Source organism: Amphiprion ocellaris, chromosome 5 (assembly GCF_022539595.1).
Source record: "Amphiprion ocellaris isolate individual 3 ecotype Okinawa chromosome 5, ASM2253959v1, whole genome shotgun sequence".
Taxonomy (NCBI): Eukaryota; Metazoa; Chordata; class Actinopteri; family Pomacentridae; genus Amphiprion; species Amphiprion ocellaris.
The window spans coordinates 28,597,586-28,618,776 of NC_072770.1; the positions used below are offsets into that span (position 1 = coordinate 28,597,586).

The 21,191-nt window shown below is 37.8% G+C and overlaps 1 protein-coding gene across 1 annotated transcript in view; it reads left to right on the forward strand.

Moving 5' to 3' along the window:
- Window positions 1-21,191, forward strand: part of LOC111563210 (voltage-dependent calcium channel subunit alpha-2/delta-2-like) — a 48,346-nt gene that overhangs the window by 13,470 nt on the left and 13,685 nt on the right. The window contains exons 3-22 of the mRNA XM_023262170.3: window positions 6,563-6,679; window positions 7,351-7,410; window positions 12,627-12,671; window positions 12,813-12,948; window positions 13,055-13,186; window positions 13,318-13,375; window positions 13,476-13,526; window positions 14,793-14,892; window positions 14,997-15,158; window positions 15,250-15,360; window positions 15,458-15,536; window positions 16,493-16,542; window positions 16,720-16,809; window positions 16,924-16,989; window positions 18,406-18,480; window positions 18,576-18,650; window positions 18,774-18,845; window positions 19,067-19,138; window positions 20,849-20,910; window positions 21,046-21,122. Of these exons, the coding sequence (XP_023117938.2) occupies window positions 6,563-6,679; window positions 7,351-7,410; window positions 12,627-12,671; window positions 12,813-12,948; window positions 13,055-13,186; window positions 13,318-13,375; window positions 13,476-13,526; window positions 14,793-14,892; window positions 14,997-15,158; window positions 15,250-15,360; window positions 15,458-15,536; window positions 16,493-16,542; window positions 16,720-16,809; window positions 16,924-16,989; window positions 18,406-18,480; window positions 18,576-18,650; window positions 18,774-18,845; window positions 19,067-19,138; window positions 20,849-20,910; window positions 21,046-21,122 (1,690 nt within the window). The remainder of the gene's footprint in view (window positions 1-6,562; window positions 6,680-7,350; window positions 7,411-12,626; window positions 12,672-12,812; window positions 12,949-13,054; window positions 13,187-13,317; window positions 13,376-13,475; window positions 13,527-14,792; window positions 14,893-14,996; window positions 15,159-15,249; window positions 15,361-15,457; window positions 15,537-16,492; window positions 16,543-16,719; window positions 16,810-16,923; window positions 16,990-18,405; window positions 18,481-18,575; window positions 18,651-18,773; window positions 18,846-19,066; window positions 19,139-20,848; window positions 20,911-21,045; window positions 21,123-21,191) is intronic.

Genomic DNA, 21,191 nt, shown 5'->3' on the forward strand with positions numbered 1-21,191 from the left:
CGATATTTTCTCATCACGTTATTCTACGTGTCATCTAAAAAAAAAGCCAAAAATGAAGCATTTGCAATGAAAATATTCTATGGAAAACAAAATAACTCACTTCTCCTCTGCTGACATGACAATGGTCCTGGGCTTTTGAGCTGAACTGGGCTGAAAAGTATAAAAACAAATAAAAAGGTTAGTAGTAAAATATCACTATTTTTAGTCACAATTTTTTATCCCCTTAATGGCAACACATGTGGGCACTTGGAAAATGCTGTACTTGTTTATTCAAGGTTTTTGCAATTTTATAATATAAATAATCAAAGAAATTAATTAGAATTGTTTGATTCATGGCATTGTAATTGTGTCATACTGCACACAAGGCATTTTTAAGTTCTAGCCGTCACTATGCTGTTTCCATAGAGGTGAAGGACTTTATATCGCAGTGAAAATCAGCCCACAGTGAGTGAAAAAGGGACAGCAGCAAAAACTGCTCAGAGGGTTAAATGTGCATTATCAAAGCTGTGAGGAAGTTTGAAAAGGATATCCTACAAGCTTATTGATTAATCGAGAAAATAATTTGCACATTGATTGACTAAAAACTAATTAGCAATTAATTATTAGTCAGAGCCCTAAAAATCAATACATCTGAAAGCTACAATAAAGATAAAGAGAACTGAAAATACTGAAAAGTAGAACCACCAAATTATACATTTCCAGCAAGCGTAGCGTAAAGTATGGTTTTAGATAAATGTAATGCAGCCACTGCATGTAAATGTCCTATTTTCTATTTTTATCTGGTCTCTTGTAAACACAGCCTGTCTGCTGGGAATGCCTTTCAGTCTTATACGTTTTCAGGATTATTTCACATCCTCAGTGTAACAGGTGACTGGGAGGGGTTGTCCCTGAAAAGGCAAATGCCAAAAACCAGGACTAAAGATCATCTGTAGGGGGCAAGATAGCCCTGCTCTGGGAGCTGTGTGGAGGCGTTTTCCTCAGCAGAGAGCAGCAGCACGTGTCCTCTCTGTTTGTGTCACAGCAGAGCAGATGGTCAGCCTGCAGTAATGCCTTGATGTGAGACTCACTTGTTCATTCAGTTCTCATTAATCCCTCCATGCTTCTCAAACGCTCCGGATCCGTAAAGGAAATTGTTCTTAGCCTGGAAACCTCGATGCAATCTCCTCCTGTCGGGGGGAAAACAAGTGTAATTCAAATGAAACGTCCTTCTCGATTCCTCAGCCAGGAAAAAGCCTCGGTTTTAGATTTGCAGATGATCGCGGTGGCCTCTGTGATGCCGGCCATTCTGACATCAGGTTTCTGCCATTTGCTGCTCGTGTGCAGTTTTTGGATTAAATCCTAAAGCACTTCAATTTAGTATTTTTGATCCTAAAAAAAAGCTAACGTGATTATCTGTAATGGTAGAGCTATTAAAACCCCCTCCTAGACCCCCGTCATCAGAATTACAAGGCTGCAGCCACGTAGGCAGCTCTGTGCTGACGTCACCACACTGTAATGCTAATGTTTACCAGGTCTGATGATTACCAGCTTCATAGTGTGTCTTCATACTAGCATTTGATATTTAACACTAGACATAAAGTACAGCAGGTGTAGTCATTTGGTTATAAAAGTTCAGATAAAAGGACTCATCAAACAAAATTACAGTTCATCCTGAGGAAAATGTGAATGTTTGTACAGATGTTCTTGGCAATCACTTTGGTACATAACTGTGGAGAAATTTCTCTTAGAACCACAAATGTGATCAACGTGGTGACCACCTATGATGACCACAGTTGGTAGGGTTCATCCTCTGTTGCGTTATTTTGGTGCGATGTTTCAGTTTCGGCCAAATTGGTTGAAGAACTACCAGCAGACATCCTTATTGTCTGTAGCACTTTTCAGACATGTGCTCCTTTACATTAATCTGACAGCATGTACACATGTTGACTTCATGTCTAAATGGTAACTTTTCTGTACAATTCACAACAGCATTCTTACAAGACTGCAATAACTGGGCGCCCAGATAGCTCAACTGGTTGAGCAGGCGATCCATAAACAAGGGGTTATAGTCCCCAACGATTCCAGCTCACGGGCCTTTGCTGCAGGTCTTCCCTCCATTCTTTTCCCTACGTTCCTGTCTGCCTCTACTGACCTGTCTAATCAAGCCCTAAGAAATAACTTGAGAAGAAGAAAAAAAATAAGATTGCATTGCTCTAGTCTACTAGCAACATTTCCGTATAACTTCCAACACGACAAAAGTCTGAACTGCCGTCGCATTAATGGATCGGCTCCACAAGCATCATACTTTGAATTCCTTACAGTGATTTAGAGAAGGTTATTTTGACATTTATGCACCAATATTGGTCCTCAAACATCACACAGAGCACAAAAGACACAGTCTGCGTGTCAAAAGCACAGTGTCTCTTTCTAATTCACTTTGCCCTTGAATTGCCTATTATAAACTGAAATATCAACAAAAGTATGACTTTACTGCGATGAAAACAGGGAGCTCAGATCAATTACACTCACCAGTAATGAAGATATTCCAGGTTTTGACAAAACGAAAACTGCTGAAGTCAGTTTGTTGCTTTCAGTTATTTGTAAGAGTCTTTCCTCTGAGTTTATAAAACACCTGCAGCATTAAACAGCAGCAGGATTATTATGTGCATGAGTCTGTGCATTTAATCCCTGGGGAACAGCACAAGTAACCTAATTAATTACCTGCAAGTATAAATAATCCTCAGCGTGGAGACCGGATCAGTCACGGGCTAATGTAGTAATTTTCTTCACCTCAGACAGCTGAGCTGTCACACAAAGTCACAGTTACAGTATAAGCTTCAGTTAAATCATTTCTTACACAGCAGCCATCCTTATGTGGAGTTCTCCGTTTCATTACAGTTTACGGGATATTTTTACTTTACTGTGTGTGAAGTAGTAGTTAAATTGGCATCATCTGAACAGGAACAGGGACAGAAATTTCAGTGTTATAAATATTGCAAATAAACTAAGCTTTGAGTTATTTGGGCAGTTTGGTAGGCATACTATTACTTTAGATTTAGTTGTTATTTATTAGAGCATTATTGTGTATTTAAATAAAGTAAAAGTAACATAAAAGTGACAGCTAAATGGCAGAATTTCATCATTTTAACTGACTGATGAAGCGAGCCAATAATGTTATTTATCTCATGTCTGAGAAATGTTTAATGGCTACATGATATACACAATCCTGAATATATTCTACATAAGACCCAGTTCTTTACAGAAACATCGTGTTCATTACTGCATGTTCTCATCTCCTCCTCTCTTCTCTCTGACACCTTCCCTCTTGGGTTAGAAAGTCGGATGACCTCAAACCCACAAGATCGTGAGATACTGTAAATATCTTGTCCTCTTGCATATCTGATGATGACAGATCTCCTGAACTCCCAGTCACTGTGGCTTCTGTGTGTAATAACATACAGATGAAAACAATGTCTGTGTTAGTGAGATGCTGCTGGTACACACAGGTACACAATAATGGTGTTATTTGTTCACCGTCTGATCTGGATTAGTTGGAATCATGTAAAGGCCTGAGCTGGATTTGCAACAGCAGGACAACAAAATCATGTCAGTTTTACTAAAACCTACCAAACAGATCAGTGTGGACTGTTTATCTTAAATATCAGATCACCAATTAATAGCCTGAGTAGCAGGAATTCAACAATGTAGCTATGAGTTAATTGTGTTTAGGATAGTGCTGCAATGAAAAGGAAATTCTGATTATACGTGTTGATAAGAAAAGTAAAAGGAAACAATTTATTAAACTGAAAGTGTATATCTGTCCTTCTATATGTTATTAATTAGTACCATGTAGCTTCTTTAACTACTCAATGACATTTTCCTCTGTTTTCTATCCAGCAAAACATTTGTAAAGTTCTTTGTTCCTTTCATTGACTGCTTCAGCAATGATATTATATGTTTCTAGTCTCAAAGCTAAAAGAATTTTGAAACCAAACCTGAAAAATAAATATGTGAAATATCAATACCATACAATCCATGCAGCTCTACCCACTTTCACTTCAGTGTAATTCCCAGATGTCTCATGCTGACCCATAAAGTTCTCGGCTCTAAGAAATCATCAGGAATACTCTGTGAGGAAGTAGCAGGGCCATATTTCAGCTCCTCTGAAGTCCACTCTGATGTATTTTCTATGTGGGGTCTAATTTAAATTCAGACTCTGGAGGAGAACATTAAGAACATCATCTGTGTGAATTTGGTTCAAATAGTTAACTTGGTCCTGGAGTCCATCATATAAGCGACAATACAGAAAAAATATGTTTTCAGATTGAGATTTTTTTTCATTAAAATGTAAAATTACCCTAATCTGGGGTCCAATTAGCTCATACAGTGCCTATAAAAAAATTTTCACCTTTTATTGCTCTTCAACATTGAATGAGAGTCAATTTAATTTGACCCTTTTTGAGGGAAATTTACAAAATCTCTTTCATGTCAAAATGAAAACAGATTTCCACAGCATAATGTAAATGAATTTAAAAAATATGCAATATAAAGCATCTTTACCCTACAATCACCTGAGACACATGATCTCAATTTCACCAGTGTCTGGTTTCTAGCACCAATTGACTTATTGTTTATTTTACATTTAAGAAATCTCTTTTCACTTTGACAAAAAGCAGTCTTTTATGAAAATTCTTGTCTAAGAAGATAAATATGTTTACCACGGCTCAGTTCTGAAAAGCAATGAAAACAGAAACTTTCTAAGGGGGTTGAATATTTCAGTTAAGCCCTGCAGATGATGCAATATCACTAGAAGACATTATTGGTAGAGGGAATAAAGCTGAAGCTGAATGTCTCACCATCAACCGGCTTATCAGGATTTTAGGATGAAATCATCTCACACCAACTCAGTCAGACATTGTCATACTTTTTCTGCACTGTTGTATTGTCATTGCAGATTGTGGTTAGCAACTTGTATAATGAGTGTATTTTTCATGCTGATTACACTACGTTGCTTGACATGTAGCAGACACACAGGATGATGGGATGTTTTTAGGCTCACATGCTGTCTGCTCTAAAATATGGTTCTCTCTTCCTGAATGGAAAAGTTAATATTAATTTTAGAGCTCAGAATATACTGTAACTTTAATTGCAGTTATTATTGTGCCAAGGAACGCGGCGGAGTTATGTGACGATTGGCGTACGTTTGTCTGTGAATCTGTCTGTCTGTTAGCAACATTACTAAGAAATGGACCAACAGATTTGGATGAAATTTTCAGGGAGGGTCAGAAATGACACAAAGACCAACCGATTAGATTTTGGCAGTGATGCAGCTTATAGTTTGGATCCACGGATTTGTTAAAGATTTCTGTATCATTGCGAGATAACGACACGGCATCATTGTAACCATGACAACAAGTGAACGCTATGTCAGCTGCCTACATCAATTCACGCCGCCCGCTACTTATTTCGGTCAGGCAATTCAGTGTCCATACATAACGTACGCATGTATAACACACACTGGTGCTCAGCGCAAGGCAATTTTTTATTTATCTATTGAGTTTGTGGGTAGATCTATATTAAATGGCCAGATTCTGTGTTGCAGTGATTTCTGATTACACAAATTGAGGAATCAATAGCATTGGCACAGTACTGTACTCTCTGAGTGCTGTTCTTGTTGCTCCTGTGACGCAAATTTGAAATAAAAATGTCCAAAAAAATTTAGATAAAGATGAAAAACCTCAAAGCTCAGCGTATAACTCCAGTTCTCAGCTCGGTACACTGGCTAGTAGTTTCTCACAGAAACAACTTTAAAATTCACCTGCTTGAGATTTTGCTTTTATGCTGCTGAGATGTGAACCATATTAACGAGAGAGGTAAGGTTTGAGACGATGCTGACTATGTTCAGATCCAAGCTAAAGACTTACCAATTTACTACTGCTTTAAAATGAATTTACTTTTGTATCAAATTGATGTGTTTGTTTTATTTGTGTGCTTTATTTTTCCATTTCTTTCCTGTGTTTTTGCCTTTACACTCTGTAAAGCACTTTATGCTTCCTCTGGGTATAACATGATATGAAATACTTTGCTTTGCTTAATGTGAATAAATGAAACTCTTGTAATGTGATTCTTCAATAAAAACGTCACACACATTGTGCGTGAATACATTTGCATGAAAGTAGCTAGATTTAGATTTGGACTGAACGCACAAACACAAGTGACTGTCCCTCTGTGTCCTCAGTGTTTAAACATAAAAGGATTTGCTTTTGCAAATTTATAAGCTTTGAATTGTGAGAATCTGTCTGCTTTCAGATTTGCTCTGAGATGCTGAAAGTCAAGCTATTCCGTATCCCCTCTTCTTAGATGTTTTTGTCTTTGGTTTTAGCAATTATAAGCATGGAAGTGATCATCTTCAAATATCAAATAGCACCCATAAACTGCACACGATTACACAGATCGTATGCAAAGTCAGCTTTGGATAATTGTCCATAGAAGATGCATAATGTCAGCAGAAATGCACTTTACAGAGTGACTGTGCAGCGGTTCTTGCTCCTGTGTCTTTAACATTTTCATTAACAATTTACAGATATACAATGAAGAAAGACGACGGTTTAGTCTGGTGAAGAATCAGCCTCGGAAGATTGTGGAGAAGGTGGCCTTGGATATAGAGAAGCTCCTGGCTAAGAAACGTAAAGCACTAGATGTAAGTGTGTGTCTTTAACTGTAAATGCCCTGGAAATTCACTGTGCAGTTTTGAGTAATATAGTAAAGTAGCACCTTTTTGCTAATTTAATGTTTAAAGTTTGTATTTAGTATAGCAACATGTGAAATTATATAGTACACATTGTGTTTTCATGTGTTAAAATGTGCCTCCTGCCTCCAGTATAAACACTCAGCTGTTATCTCTGCGGGAGATCAATCCAATGAACATTTGTTTTATTGCTGCAAATGTTCCGATGAGTTTGCTGACAGAACAAAAGTTTGTTGCAACACTTGCATTAAAGTTTTGTGATGATATAGCCTGAGGATATAAGTAGGACTTGCTTACAGCAGAAGCTTGCTGCGAGTAATAGAAACAATATTCTGCAGATACTTTTGTATGTTGGTTGAGCATCTGGTTTTAGCTGGTTCGCTGGCTATTTTTAGTAGCTACAAGAAAAATGACAGCAACAGTACAATTGATCCATCCGAGCGGTTGCCATGTGTTAAAAACTGCAGCACTCCAGTATTACTTAGAAAAACCACTTCACCCATGTGTTGTTCAAAGGATTCCAGGATATGATCTCTTGGTTTGTTCTTTCTTGATTAAAGTAAACACACATGTTGTCCTACTTGGTCGTGTAATGTGACTGTTTCTCTGTTTGCTCCATGTAGAGGTTAGCCAGTGAAGCAGAGCGGCTCCAAAGAGAGCATCTATGGCAGGACGGAATCAAGGTAAAACTAAAATGACACATTTGCAGTTTAAATTATACGTTTGTAATTTGTGCATATCTTCATTCCATTCCAGTTCCATTTGTGATCGTGATTATTTAATATTCACATTATCTATGAACATTTGACAGTTTTGGGCCTGTTTATCAATATCTGCTATTGCAGTCCTCTCTGTAATATTTTGAGTATTATTGATACCCTATTAGGCATATGAAGGACAATTTAAAGGAAAAATCAGTATAAAGTGTCTTTGTAAGCCTCAGTGTGCCTTGGCATTGATTCTCCAAGTCTCTGGAGCTCTACTGGAAAGAATGGATGCCATTTTTCCAAAACATTTTCTCTCATTTGCTGTTTTAATGATGTGGACCTAAACCATAACAGCAAACTGTGCCATTAGATTCCAGGTTTTTACTTTAATTCATCACCCATCTGTATGTTTAAAATTTTTATATCTTCAACAAACTCTCCTTAGCTTTTTGGTTTTTCCACATTATTGTTTTACAGTAAATTCAGCAACTTAGAGGTACTGATTGAAAAGTCCATGCAATAAATTTAAGTACAGTAATAGGGGGAAACAACACATTATGGTGTATTGCAACAGTATTACCTTACAGTGTGCAACAGAGATGTGCGATGTCCCTAAAAGGTCAAAGGATTCAAAACTGTTTAACCTAAGAAAATTGCATTGCTTTTTAGTCAAACATTGAGGTATTTGCTTTTATGTAAATCTGAAAACAAACAGTTTAGATTTAATATATTAAAAGTAAAAGTCAGCCCCACATTAAAAAGTCATTTCCTTTTTTAGATTCAAAGGTTTATTTTTTCAATACTTCCCATGTCCACCCTTGTGTTTGATAAAAGACTGTCTTCAGCATGGAGGATTCTAGTGTTACACACATTTCTGATGTTCTGTCATTTTTCAGAGACTGTTTTTTTCGGCTGCTCTTTGCTTGAGGTGTTGTTTTGCTCTGCCTTTCTCTTTAAAATACCCCAAAGGTATCGTGTGTCTTCAAGTCAGGCAGCATACAGTTTTCACTTTCTTCTTCAGTGATTATGGCAGTGTGCTTTGAAACATTATCCTGCTGGAATATTCCTCTCCTGCCAAGCTTCTGGGTACTGCCAGCAGTTTGTTACTGTATATCTACAGGCGTTTATGATGCCATCTTTAAATCTCACCTTTTGCACCCATGCAGCACCTTAGAATAGCACTTCCAGCTCTGTGCTTCACAGTCAGAACTGTGCATTCACTGTGGTAGTTCTGACCATATTCACAAAATAAGACATATTCACACTGTCTGAGCTGTCGCAGAAACTCTGATTTCCACTGATAATTCCCCGGCTGGAGGCTGGAGCACTTACCCATCTGTTTTTCATAGTTAGATTGTGCAGGTAGTGCACTGTCTATGGTGTAGACGACCACTGCAGCACTGATTAGTGGTACTAAGGCTTGTTCTGTAGCTCCTGATTACTGCTGCAGCTGAGCTTAGACCAATTTTTCTGTGTTCACTGACCTTGTTGTATCCTTTTCTATGTTTGTGAAGTCTCAAATTCAGATTTGTCGGTTCCTCTGGCAACTTTTTTCCACATGAAGCCGTCATGTAGACATGCAAACACCCATAGCCCATAGATCCAAAACTGAATTTTTAAAAAAGATTTTGTTAATGCAGTTAGACTAATTGGAAGTCACAATTGTACTCATTGTTGTTTCAATGTTGAAACACAAAAGTTTTGTAACTTGTGTGTCAGTGATTCAGCTGTATTCACTTTAGTTGCACTGAGTTCCTACTTTAAGGCCTGGATTTTCAGTGTCGCGCTATAAATGTATTCATTTTTGATTGTTCATCAGAGGAAAAAATCTACTTTTAATCTTAAATATTAATATCTTATATATTAAATATTACAATTATTTACATTTTTATAATATTGGACATTTAGGTGATATTGCACAGGGATATACTCACCTCTGCTATATACTGTTTCTGGATCGTTCCTCTTTTCATACGAAACCGCATTTTAAATGTTAATTTTGAACGTATTTCCTCTTGCAGTGGAAATGATTTAAGTTCAGCTTTAACCACTGACTGAAATAAATCACATCAGATGGGTACAACTCTGTGGCTGGAAATGGGACGACCTGAGAAAGAAAGAACATTTACACCAGCCAGCTGAGCAGTTCCCTTGGGGCTCGGTCGGCTGAAACAGATGACTGAGTTCACTCAGCCGTGAGGTTCCGTTGAGTCCGACACACATCGGCATTCTACTTTTCCACTCGGTCTGCTTCATTTGCCCGAGAAAACGAGACGAGGTTAACCTCATCCTCTCACATGGCCTCTCACATCCTTCTCTGAGCCACTGAATCCCCCTGTCATTTTAAGAGACTACACTGGTGGTTTTGCATGTTTTAGCCCATTCACTGTCAGCTGTGCAGCTTTTACAACACTGAATGTCTTCTGAAGCGTGCTATAAACTTTCAGCAAGCTTTTGTTTTCCTTCCTTTACTTCTTTGGGGGAGGGGCTTACATGAAAATGGATCTGAATTATTTAGAGAATTGTCAACATTCAGAATCAGCCATCTGTGCAGCTAAATTCTGATTAGATTTACTGATGTTTTACTGTTGGGTTTAGACTCAATGACCAGCTTTTTCCAGAGATTTCAGTGGCTTTTGATGGCTACCAACAGCCACTTTTTATGCATATTTAGCTGGTATGGTCACTGCTTATGTATTTATGATTCTCTACTGTTCTCTGTGTTTCATATGCGTACAGTTGATTGAAAATCAGAATAAATCTTTATAACTGGTCTCTATAAATGCAGGCTGTCAGTGTTCTCTTTCTGACAGAGAAATATGCATATATTTGCAACGTAGTTGATGTTAAAAAAAATAGTTTATCTCTGTACAAAGACTCTAAAATTTTTATTACATTTAGATTACTGTGTAGAGCTTCATATGTAGAGGACAGATATGAGAGTCATATCATTTTTATCATCTAAATCTCAGCAAGAAAGCAAGCAACCTGACGAATTAGTCACCATACTGTTTTATATAAGTGTGAGGGTACACTATGATGACAGAGAAGTTGATTCAGGAGAAGATCTGAGACTAAATATTGTAGAGAACCAAATTAAACACTTCCTCTTTTATCATGGAAGAGGCAGCTGAAACATTCCCGCTGCTGACAGACGCAGATCTAACGACGCTGAGCTCCCAGGAGAAGTTAACATGGTGGATGAGCAATGTCACTGCTTTGGCCTGACTGATACACAACAGCGAGCAACAGTAGCTACATGTGTTCAAAGCTGTATTCTGCTGAGGACAGGAGATATGTATTAGTAAGAGCAAGACGACAAACAGCGGACTGAGGGAGTTGTCATGTCTAGTTGAACTGTAATACAGGCGAAGGTGCTCTTTAGAGATGAGGTTGGGTAATCAGAACAGGCCAAAAATAGGAGCAGATCCACCTCTGAGTAGATGTCACACGTATTCTGAAGTATGTTAGGTCTCTTCAGAAACTAACAGATGGCGATGCTCCACACAAGCCTTACAGGCTGTCTACTGATTCATAATGTGACAGTGCTGAGCAGAACACAGCTCTGAACAATAGGAAACATTTGGTGGCTGCAGCTTCGCAAATGAGGATATTTGCTGCTTTTCTCCACTTTATATAATTATAAGCTGAAGAGTTTTGTGGGTTTTTTTGGTTGTTGTTTAGATGAAATGTACAATTTTGGAATATGACTTTAGGATGTGGTCACTTTGCATAAGCATTTCATAACATGTTATAGATTGAATAATAAATAAATATATTTATACTGAATATTAAAAGTAAAATTTATGCATTAGCCAATGAGTCATTATGCTTGATTGTTTGCAACTCGTGTTTGAAGAGATAAAAAAGGCTATTATATGTTTGGTACCAAATAGAATAGAATAGAAACCTATATTAGTTATTGCTTATTGTGTTTTTGTAAGTACTTCACATTCATATTCAACTGATACAGTGTCAGAAAGGCTGGTGACGTGTTAACTTGTTTAAAACCTGACTAAATATTGCTTTGTGTGAGTAAACGTTGTTGCATTTAAGCACATTTTATCTTTTGATAGTAACTGATTGTGATGCAAGTCCATGTCAGTCCCACTGAATGTCTCACTGCTTTTCTGATCGGTTGGATTACTCTCCTGTAATGATTTTTCATGTCTGACACCCTCAGATATCTAATAAAATTAATTTCGCAACAGATTTTTGTAGGTTAAACTGTAAATTCTACATTAATTTAATTCATCTAGATTTTGGTTGAAACTCTTCAATGATTTAAAAACTTTTTTTAAAAAGGTATTTAACCATCTAAAGTAAAAAACCCACTAGTAGGTTTGAAAGACAAAAATCAACAAAATTAAACTCTTTGTTCAATTCAGAAACTGTAAAAACAGACAGAATCTGTATTGTGTCATTTGATTTTATGTATCAATTGACCACAGCTAAGCTTAAAATCATAATAGTTAATCATAATCATGTTATTTTACACGTCTGTAGATATTATCTTTAAAAAAAAAAGTCATGTGTCTTGACCAGATGCTGTAAAAAAACAAAATATTCTGTGTTCAGTCAGACATGCAATGGCAAAGCTTTTAGTCCCTTACTTAGGAAGATCAGTTACATGACTGAAATTCAGTGAATTTTCAGACCAAGTGAACTGAACTATTGGCTGCACTTACACAAAGCAGACAAGAGACAAGTACGAAAACAAATTAAAAATGCAAGTAGTTTAACATCTATAGTATGTTTTTTTTCCTCTCAATATCAGTAACAATAGACAGCACTTGGAAAAATTCTGTGCATGTTGATTCCAGGTTTTTTCCACTGTTGTAAAATAAATAATCAAGGAAATTAAAGAAACATTTTTCCATTTTTTTTTTTTGCATCTTTACTTTCTTATACAAAATATACTTCTCAATAAAAAACACAACAAAATGTCCAATGTGTCAATATTTGAAGCTCATATGAGACAAATAAACTGAAATAATATGAAAATGTCATATTTGGAATTCATTGACCTAATCACTAATGAACATTAATTACAAACAACCAAAATAGTCTTAGTTGAAACCTTCACTAAGTGTTCTCAGTGTGACCAGATAGTGGCTTAACAACGTGTCCTCACAATGTTTCACAGTTGTCAGCATGGCAGCCTCCTCATACGTCCATCTGTTTTCTTCTAGGAGCTGGACATGGCTTATTATGACTCCAAGGCAGAGCTGGATTATGTGAGTAAGGGACAAATAAACTGACTCTTCTGCTACGGAGGCCAGTCGATGAAAGGAAGACTGTAATCAAAGCTGTAGTATTAGTCACAGATGAAAAGATGAAGATTTATGTATCATGTGTTTGTCCTCCTGGTCTTATAGTACTCCATGGACGGGGAAGGAGAGGTGGAAAATCCCTCTCACATCAAGCTGGAGTTTGTGTATGATCCAAACTTCAAAAACAACGTCAACTATTCCTACACGGCTGTTCAGATTCCCACAGATATTTATAAAGGAGGCAAGTAGGCTTGTCATTGTGCCATTTTTAAAAGAACAGCATTTAAAGACATGCTTGTGATTTATTTCACGTGAGTCTAAGGAGTGTTTTTATGTTTTCCCACCAGCTCCGGTCATTCTGAATGAGCTGAACTGGACACAAGCGCTGGAGAAAGTGTTCATGGAGAACAGTCGAGAGGATCCGTCTCTGCTGTGGCAGGCATTTGGGAGCGCGACAGGAGTCACTCGCTACTATCCAGGTAGGTTTTACAGTGTTTCCTCTCCCTGATGTCAGATATGACAACGTTTTATTTTGAACTGGCTGAATAAGGCAAGCGTTGAGGTTACATAAAAAGTATGATGTAAATAGTTTTTTTTGTTATCTTTGCAGCAACACCTTGGAAAGTCCCTGATAAAATCGACCTGTACGATGTCAGGAGGAGGCCCTGGTACTGTATGCTGCTGAAAGCATGTTTTCATGTTGGCCCTTCATAGGCGCAGTGGATTTAAAGAGCTGAAGTTTTGCCTTCTCATTGTCTTTTGTCACAGGTACATTCAAGGCGCCTCGTCCCCCAAAGACATGGTCATCCTTGTTGATGTGTGAGTCATAAATATTATTTAAAGAATTGAAGTTTGCAGCTGACCGGGGTACTGTAACTAGCTGAAGAATCTTCAATTAAACTTGCTTCGTCCCTTTAACTGAAAATACTTTCTCTTGCCTTGTGGTTCACTCAGTTTAGCATAAATACTAGAAACAGGGGGAAATAAGCAGCCTGGCAGGCCACCTGCAGAGTCCAGGAAGTAACAGCTCCCAGCCAAGAAACAGTCTGGCACATACCCACGTAAAACAGCAGATTATTGCATTTGCACTTTGTTTTTTCATACAAATTAAACAAATGGGATAACATGTTAAAAGTGAGCTAAAGAGATGCTGGTCAGTCCACCTTTAGACTCAGTCAGACTAGCTGGTTCTCTCCTTTTCCAGCGTTTGTACCTTGTTAAGTTACCCATCTGCTGGCTGGACCTTCATATTTAACAGACAAACATTAGTGAGAAAGTTGATATTTCTCAAAAAAGAATGTACTACTTTAAGCTGAAATATGATCAAGCCAAATCTGGTTGCCTGTTTTTGTGTTGATCAGACAGTTGTGTGTTTCGCTGAGTGTTATCAAAGTATTTTTGTCTCCACTGCTTGCTATTCATTCTGGTGATAAAGGTGCTCTGTCCAAGGTTACCCTGCTGCTGAGTTGAATGAGGAGAATAGGAAAGCAATCGACCTTTTTATCAACAGAAAACATATTTGTTTGCTCGTCACATGTACAAGATAATGACTGAGTCAGCCGCGTATTCAAGTACAAAATGGAAAAAAATTGCTAATGAACAACAGAAGTGTTAGGACAGCAGGTTTTATTTCAGGACTGCATGAGATTATTATGCACCAACAGCAAAGAAACACTGCAGAATGTGAACAATAACCACATCTAACGAGTTTAAATATGCACTGTAACATCTTCTGCATTGCTTCTGAGAGCAAATTGAACTGTTCAGTCACTTTTCTTTTTATTAAAATTTTCTCACATATCTTCTGTTGTTACAGAGAGACTAAACAACTTCATCACCACAGCTAATCTGCATAAAATGTGTCTTAAAGAGCACGAGATTAGGTCCTGTTCAGCAGCACATTGTTCATATTAAATGCAGTATGAGCTCACACCTTCAGGTTTAGTCAGTTCCCTTGAATATAAATAAAAACTTAAATTTGTGTTTCCAGATAATTTTGTTTGCTTGTATTTGCTGATATCCTCGTTCTATATATGTTTGTATGTATATGTGATTGTGATGATGCGTCTGCGTTGTGTTTCTCAGGAGTGGCAGTGTCAGTGGACTCACCCTGAAACTGATCAAAGCGTCAGTGATGGAAATGCTGGACACTTTGTCTGACGACGACTATGTCAACGTGGCTCGGGTTGGTTTCTGCCACCGACTCTTCATCACTGATTCTCTATCATTTCACGTCTCTCCGCTGCTCCTATGTTTCATATTCTATGTCAAACTGCGTCTGTGTTTCAGTTCAATGAGAAGGCTGAGGCCGTGGTTCCTTGCTTCAAACATCTGGTCCAGGCCAACGTACGCAACAAGAAGATTTTCAAGGATGCAGTGCAGCAGATGCAGGCTAAAGGCACCACTGACTACAAATCGGGCTTTCATTTTGCCTTCAATCAGCTGTTAAATGTAAGTGACCTGCTCGTTTAGCTTGATGTCAGTACCAAGGATTGTGCTGAGTTTACTGTATTTACCAACCACTCTGTGCTTTATTTTTTAGAAGACAAATGTCCCTCGGGCTAACTGCAATAAAATAATTATGCTGTTCACTGACGGAGGCGAGGACAGAGCTCAGGATGTCTTCATGCAGTACAACTGGCCCAACAAAACAGTCAGTTTCCTCCCATCATCTCACCCTCCTGCATTTGAACATTCCTAATCACTTTCTGAAATCTTCGTTAAATTTTCGCTATTTGTTCCCCCCTAAGGTTCGAGTGTTTACCTTTTCAGTGGGTCAACATAACTACGATGTCACACCTTTACAGTGGATTGCCTGCACAAATAAGGGTGAGCTCAACTTTCTGTCATTCTTTCACCTTATTTGTTCCCTACGTCACAAACTGTAGAGTTAAAAGTGAATGTTAGCAAAAAAATATTGACACTTTTCAGAATGTAAGACAGCAGTATACAGTACACTTGCAATGCTTTAAAAATATGATGATAATGCAATTATTATTTTTTGTGTTGTATCCAAAGTGATGTATTTCTATATGAACTCTGCTCAGCAGCAACATGAATTGAACACGTTTTTACTAATGCATTTACAAAACTATATTTGTAGCTTTGTAAATAATCTTTAGCTTCATTGAAATGACAGGGTTGCTGTGTTTGTACTGATCAGCCGATAAACCAGTAAAGATTATGGCCTGAGTTCTGTTAATTTCCACCGTCAGTGTCGTCCTTATAACCTCTACCAGACAGTTATTACTAAATTGAAATAAAATTAAAATTAAATCTCTTAAATTCTACTGAAGATCCCAAAGTTTTTCAAACACATTGAATATATCAGACTGAATTTTTAAGAAGTGCGTATGAAATTATGTGCAAGACAATAATAATATTACACAATATGAAATAAATGTATATTTGATTGAATGTTGTAGACTGAAAACCTGCAACTATTTTAATCTTCAAGCTGTTTAGGGGTAGATAAAGTGAAACATTGGCTGATATGGGATCAGGACTAAGATGCATTTTGATTTCTAAAGAAGCTCTTTGAATTCCAGCTGATGTAATGATTTTAACTGAACTGTGTAAATACAGATACCTCAGATTTAAAGCTCAGCAGTATCCATCTTTAAGCTTCCTATCTGTGGGATTCAAGTGGCTGAGTCACTATTCTAGTAACATCTAGTCAAATCTGGAATATTTATGAGCTCCTGTTTTTTTTCTGATGGAACCGCTCACACATGCTCCCTCTCCTTCTCTCTCTGTTTTTTTTTTCCTCCTCCATCGCCTGCCAGGTTACTATTTTGAGATCCGTTCCATCTGTGCTATAAGGATTAACACCCAGGTGGGTTTGTCTAGTGCCTCTGACACAGCTGATCCCTGTTCACTCTTTCTAATTATCCTCTCACTCGCTCTGCACAAACACCTATTCTCATTTGTTTGCATACCCATTCTCCCCCCGGCCTGATGTGGTTGGTGTTTGGAAGCTGCAGCCGGTCATGTATGTCTGTGTTTTTGTCAGGAGTACCTCGACGTGCTGGGACGCCCCATGGTTCTGACAGGCAGCGATGCCAAGCAGGTTCAGTGGACCAATGTGTACCAGGATGCTTTGGTGAGACTGCATGAGCCCACTGGTTGAACAAATACAGGAAACACGTTGAATACACAGCGAAAAAATAAACTCATGTAAACTGACATTGCTGATTTGGGGCTTTGTTTTTTGAAGGGTCTCGGCATGGTGGTAACTGGGACTCTGCCTGTGTTCAATCTCACCATGGATGGAAACTCACAGGTAGCTAAAGCGGTAATTACACTGCAGTTAGGTAGTTGAGAGATTTACACGTTGAAGGTTGTGAGTTTTTCTATTTTCTTAGTTTTAACTAATGCAGCCAACTCCACTCTGCTGAGAGATTCTTTGGTTGTGGGAAATAGTAAAAAAATGACCTTCTATGTCTTTTACTAAACACGTTTTTTGACAGAGATGAAAACATCATGAGATCAAGGAAAGACATGAAGGAGAGTTTATAAAGATGTAGGAAAATCTGACTAAACTACGTATTAGTGCAACAGGGAATGTTAGGGAATGGTAAGATAAGATGAGATGAGAGATTCAATACAACTTTACTGATCACAACGGAAATTCTTTTGACAAATATTGCTCAGAAAAACAAAGTTACATAACACAAGAAATGCAATAAGATTAGGTACAATATATTGCTTTAAAAAAAAGTCGGTTAAAATAAAACTAGAATAGAAAAAGTAATAAATAATACTGGGAAAGACACTGGGGTAGTAAAGTAATATCAGGCAGGATAATGAAATAGTATACCTGAAATTAAAATAATACTCGTTACAGTGAGAAATTATGAAACTGAAGGACTGCACCCAATAAATGAAATACTGCAGATAAAATTTTGATTTTGCTCATAAAAATGAAATGTTGCACATGATACTGAAACTGACCTCACGTAAACCATTAAGAAAAATAATATTGCAAATGCTATGGATAATATTATTCAGACTTAGATTCAATCTGTGCTGCACCTCATTAGTGTTAGAATACAGCTGAAGGTGCAGCGTATAAAACGTACTAATTCATATGTTTCATTTTGTTTGGTTAATTTGTACAAAAAAAGAAATTGTTAAAAACTGCATCTTGAGGTTTTACAGGGGGTTATGGGGCTCACTTTTTCTCAGTTGGATGCAGAGACTTTCTGGTGCTAAGTTTCACTCAGTAACTGGCTGCTGCCTCCAATTTCAACATCTCCCATACTGAAGCAATGGTCATTGTCATTCTGCAATAGGGAATAAATAAATAAGCAAATCCCAATTGTCTTAGGCAGTGCTAAGCCCAAGATGTAGTGATGGTGCCCCAGTGTCAGGAGTTGCTCTGGTGGAACATTTACATGCAGTGAGGGGAGCACCGTCATTGTGAATTCTTACTGTACAATCCAAAACGTAAAATTTCCGGTGTGTAGGTTGCTAGTTTGAGGTTGTTGTTGTTGTTTCCCGTAGCTAAACACATTTTGAAAACAGCAACACATTTAGATAGTCGAATGGAACGAAAAAGCTGCATGAAATGTACAGCAGAAATGAAAGGTTTCTACTCACATTCGACATCCAGTGATCAAGCTTATGTGACTATTAATTTTTCTACGCATATTTATCACTGCTGTTCTTTTGTTTTTGTTTTTGTTTTTTATACCAGAATCAGTTGATATTAGGTGTCATGGGAGTGGACGTGCATCTGGATGAGATAAAGCGACTCACACCACGGTACAATGTATGTACATGTGATCAGCAACTATTAGTGACATTTTCCTTCATTTGTACTTGACATGATGGACATATTCTTCACTGTCTTTGTGTATGAAACAGCTTGGGGCCAATGGATACATATTTGCCATTGATCCAAATGGATATCTGCTCCTTCATCCCAATCTTCAGCCAAAGGTGAGCTATGTTTAATCATGCAGAAAGCTTTAGATTTACACTTTGAGAAGCGTACCTGCCAAATCTGTTTCCCATTTGATGTTACATGCTGTACCTCCTCTTTCCTTCCTTGACTCCTCTCAGCTTGTGAACCTTCCTGAACCTGTGACGCTGGACTTTCTGGATGCAGAGGTGGAGGACAGCAATAAAGAGGAGGTGAGCACCAAATGGAACTAAAAAAACTTCAGGTTTCGGGCCTTTTATGTTCTTTAGTGTTGTTAAGTTTGAGTTCAAAGTTATAACCAGGCCAGGGAACAATAACATCTGCCTCAGGACAATCTGCCCACCAGTTTACAGTATCTGTACAGGTACTTAATGGCCCACGTAGCATGTTTTTTGTTACATATTGGTTACTGCTTTGTGTTTTCATTGTGTAGATCCGACGCCAAATGATTGATGGAAGACCAGGTGAAATGCAGATTAAAACTCTTATCAAGTCCATAGATGAAGTAAGTAAATTCTGTCTTTTAACGTCCTCACACATTTCACCTTTTGAGCTACCACAGAGTTCACTCACGCCAGTGCTCAGTTGTAATCTGCGGTAAGATAAGTTATTCACAGGCTCACAAATGTACAGTGTTGTCTAGTAGGTCCATGAAACAAGCTGCTCAAACAGTAAAAACAACTCTTATTTACCTTTATTATCCAATCTAACTGTTTGGAAATGAGATGTAGAATTCAAAGTCTTTTTTGTGAAATATTAATCACTGCAGAGCCACTTTCTAGGTGAACTTTATCTTACTGTTTGAAGTAAGTAAGCTATGATTTAAAACCCACATCCTAGAAAAACTGTTTCTGCTGTTTTGTCAGCTCTGCAGTGTGATAATGTATAAAATATAATGCACATTTTAGGCATTTTTTTCAACTTTGGCTATATATTTATCTCTACATAAGTGGTTTAGGTTGTTTTATCAAATGACCAACACTTATTCTTATACCTTCAGACCAGCGACAGTCGTAGCCTGATTCATTATGTTTTCAGGTTGTCCATTTGTTCGCCCCATTTTCATGAATGCGATATCTCAGGAACGCCTTGAGTGAACTTTTTGAACAAAATGCTCATTTGTACACACATTTTTTTGCCATAACTCAAGAATTCCAACAGTAATTATGACACAGTTTCCCATGATTTTTTAAACAGGATAAAATGATGCCAGTCTGTCTCCAAAAGGTTAATGGTTAACTTCACTGTGAAACTGTAAAAACACTTTTCTGGCCATTATTAAACGCCGTCACTCAGCAACAGAGGCGGATAATGTGATTCTGAATGTGCGATGCTGACCTTCAGTGTCCACCTTTAAACTGTGGTGACTGTACAGATCTTCTGTGCTGCTGTGGGAGTCATGCGTGAATCATCCACATTTTAGAATTTGCAGCTTCTTTGCAGCGACATCCATAATTGATATTCTGTCAACTGTCATAGCAAAAATTTAGTCTTCATTACATAATATTACTTGAGTGTCAGCAGGCATGGATCTAAATTGCAGCTTGATTGTTTAGTGGAGGCTCACAACCGCAAGTTGGTAATTCTAGTTTATTACCATATTCAGTGAATTTCAGCTAAGCTCACATAATGTCTGTATAATTAGTCCTAATACTCATCATCTCACTGCACAGTCCTCCTGGCAGCTCTTCTTATCTGTTGTGATTTGAAACCAGAATATTATTACGTACAGCAATAAATCATCATGCTGCGTTTACTTTCTGTTGATCATAGTTTAAGATATACAGTAGACCATTTTTCTTGCTATGTTTACAGATATTACTGTACACAAAACATTTAATTACATCAGAAAATATGAATATGTTTATGTTACTAGATAGACGTTTTGTCCAATATTTTCAAGTAATGATGTTTTGAACTTTGGGGCTGCGGTAAGTTTTTTTAATAACATTGATCAAAGATTGGGCTTTAAAATAAGTGAATCTCTGAGCAGATTCTGTAGCCTGCGTGCACTCATGACCAAAATTAAAGTGCAGCTTATTATTGTTGGTTATTGGACAAAACTACACGATTAGGAAACCTGCAGAACCACAAGCACAGTCACACCTCCACGAAACAACATTTTAAAAATGTCACATTAAGTAAAACTGAGTCAGCTTTAGTCTGTTTACTGTTTGTTTTGACCATTCACACTGAATTGTCTCTGCTGTTGTAGTCCTACATTGACGAGGTGTACAGAGGTTACACATGGACTCCCATCAACGGTACAGATTACAGGTGAGCTCATGCAGTGTTATGAATCACAAATAGTAACACAACCAGCTGTGGTCTGGTGAGGAGGCTGCAGGCACAGATTGATTCACTCTGTCTCCTCATTCATGTGTCTACATGTTGGGATGCCGCCACCTGCAGTCTGGGTCTGGTATTGCCTCCCTACAATGAGTACTACATCCAGGCAGACCTGAGTGATGTGATGCTGCAGCTCCAGTGTGAGTACAGCGAGGCAGTTTCATAAATGCACAGAAGTGAGACATGAAACAAACATCACCCTCCTTCTT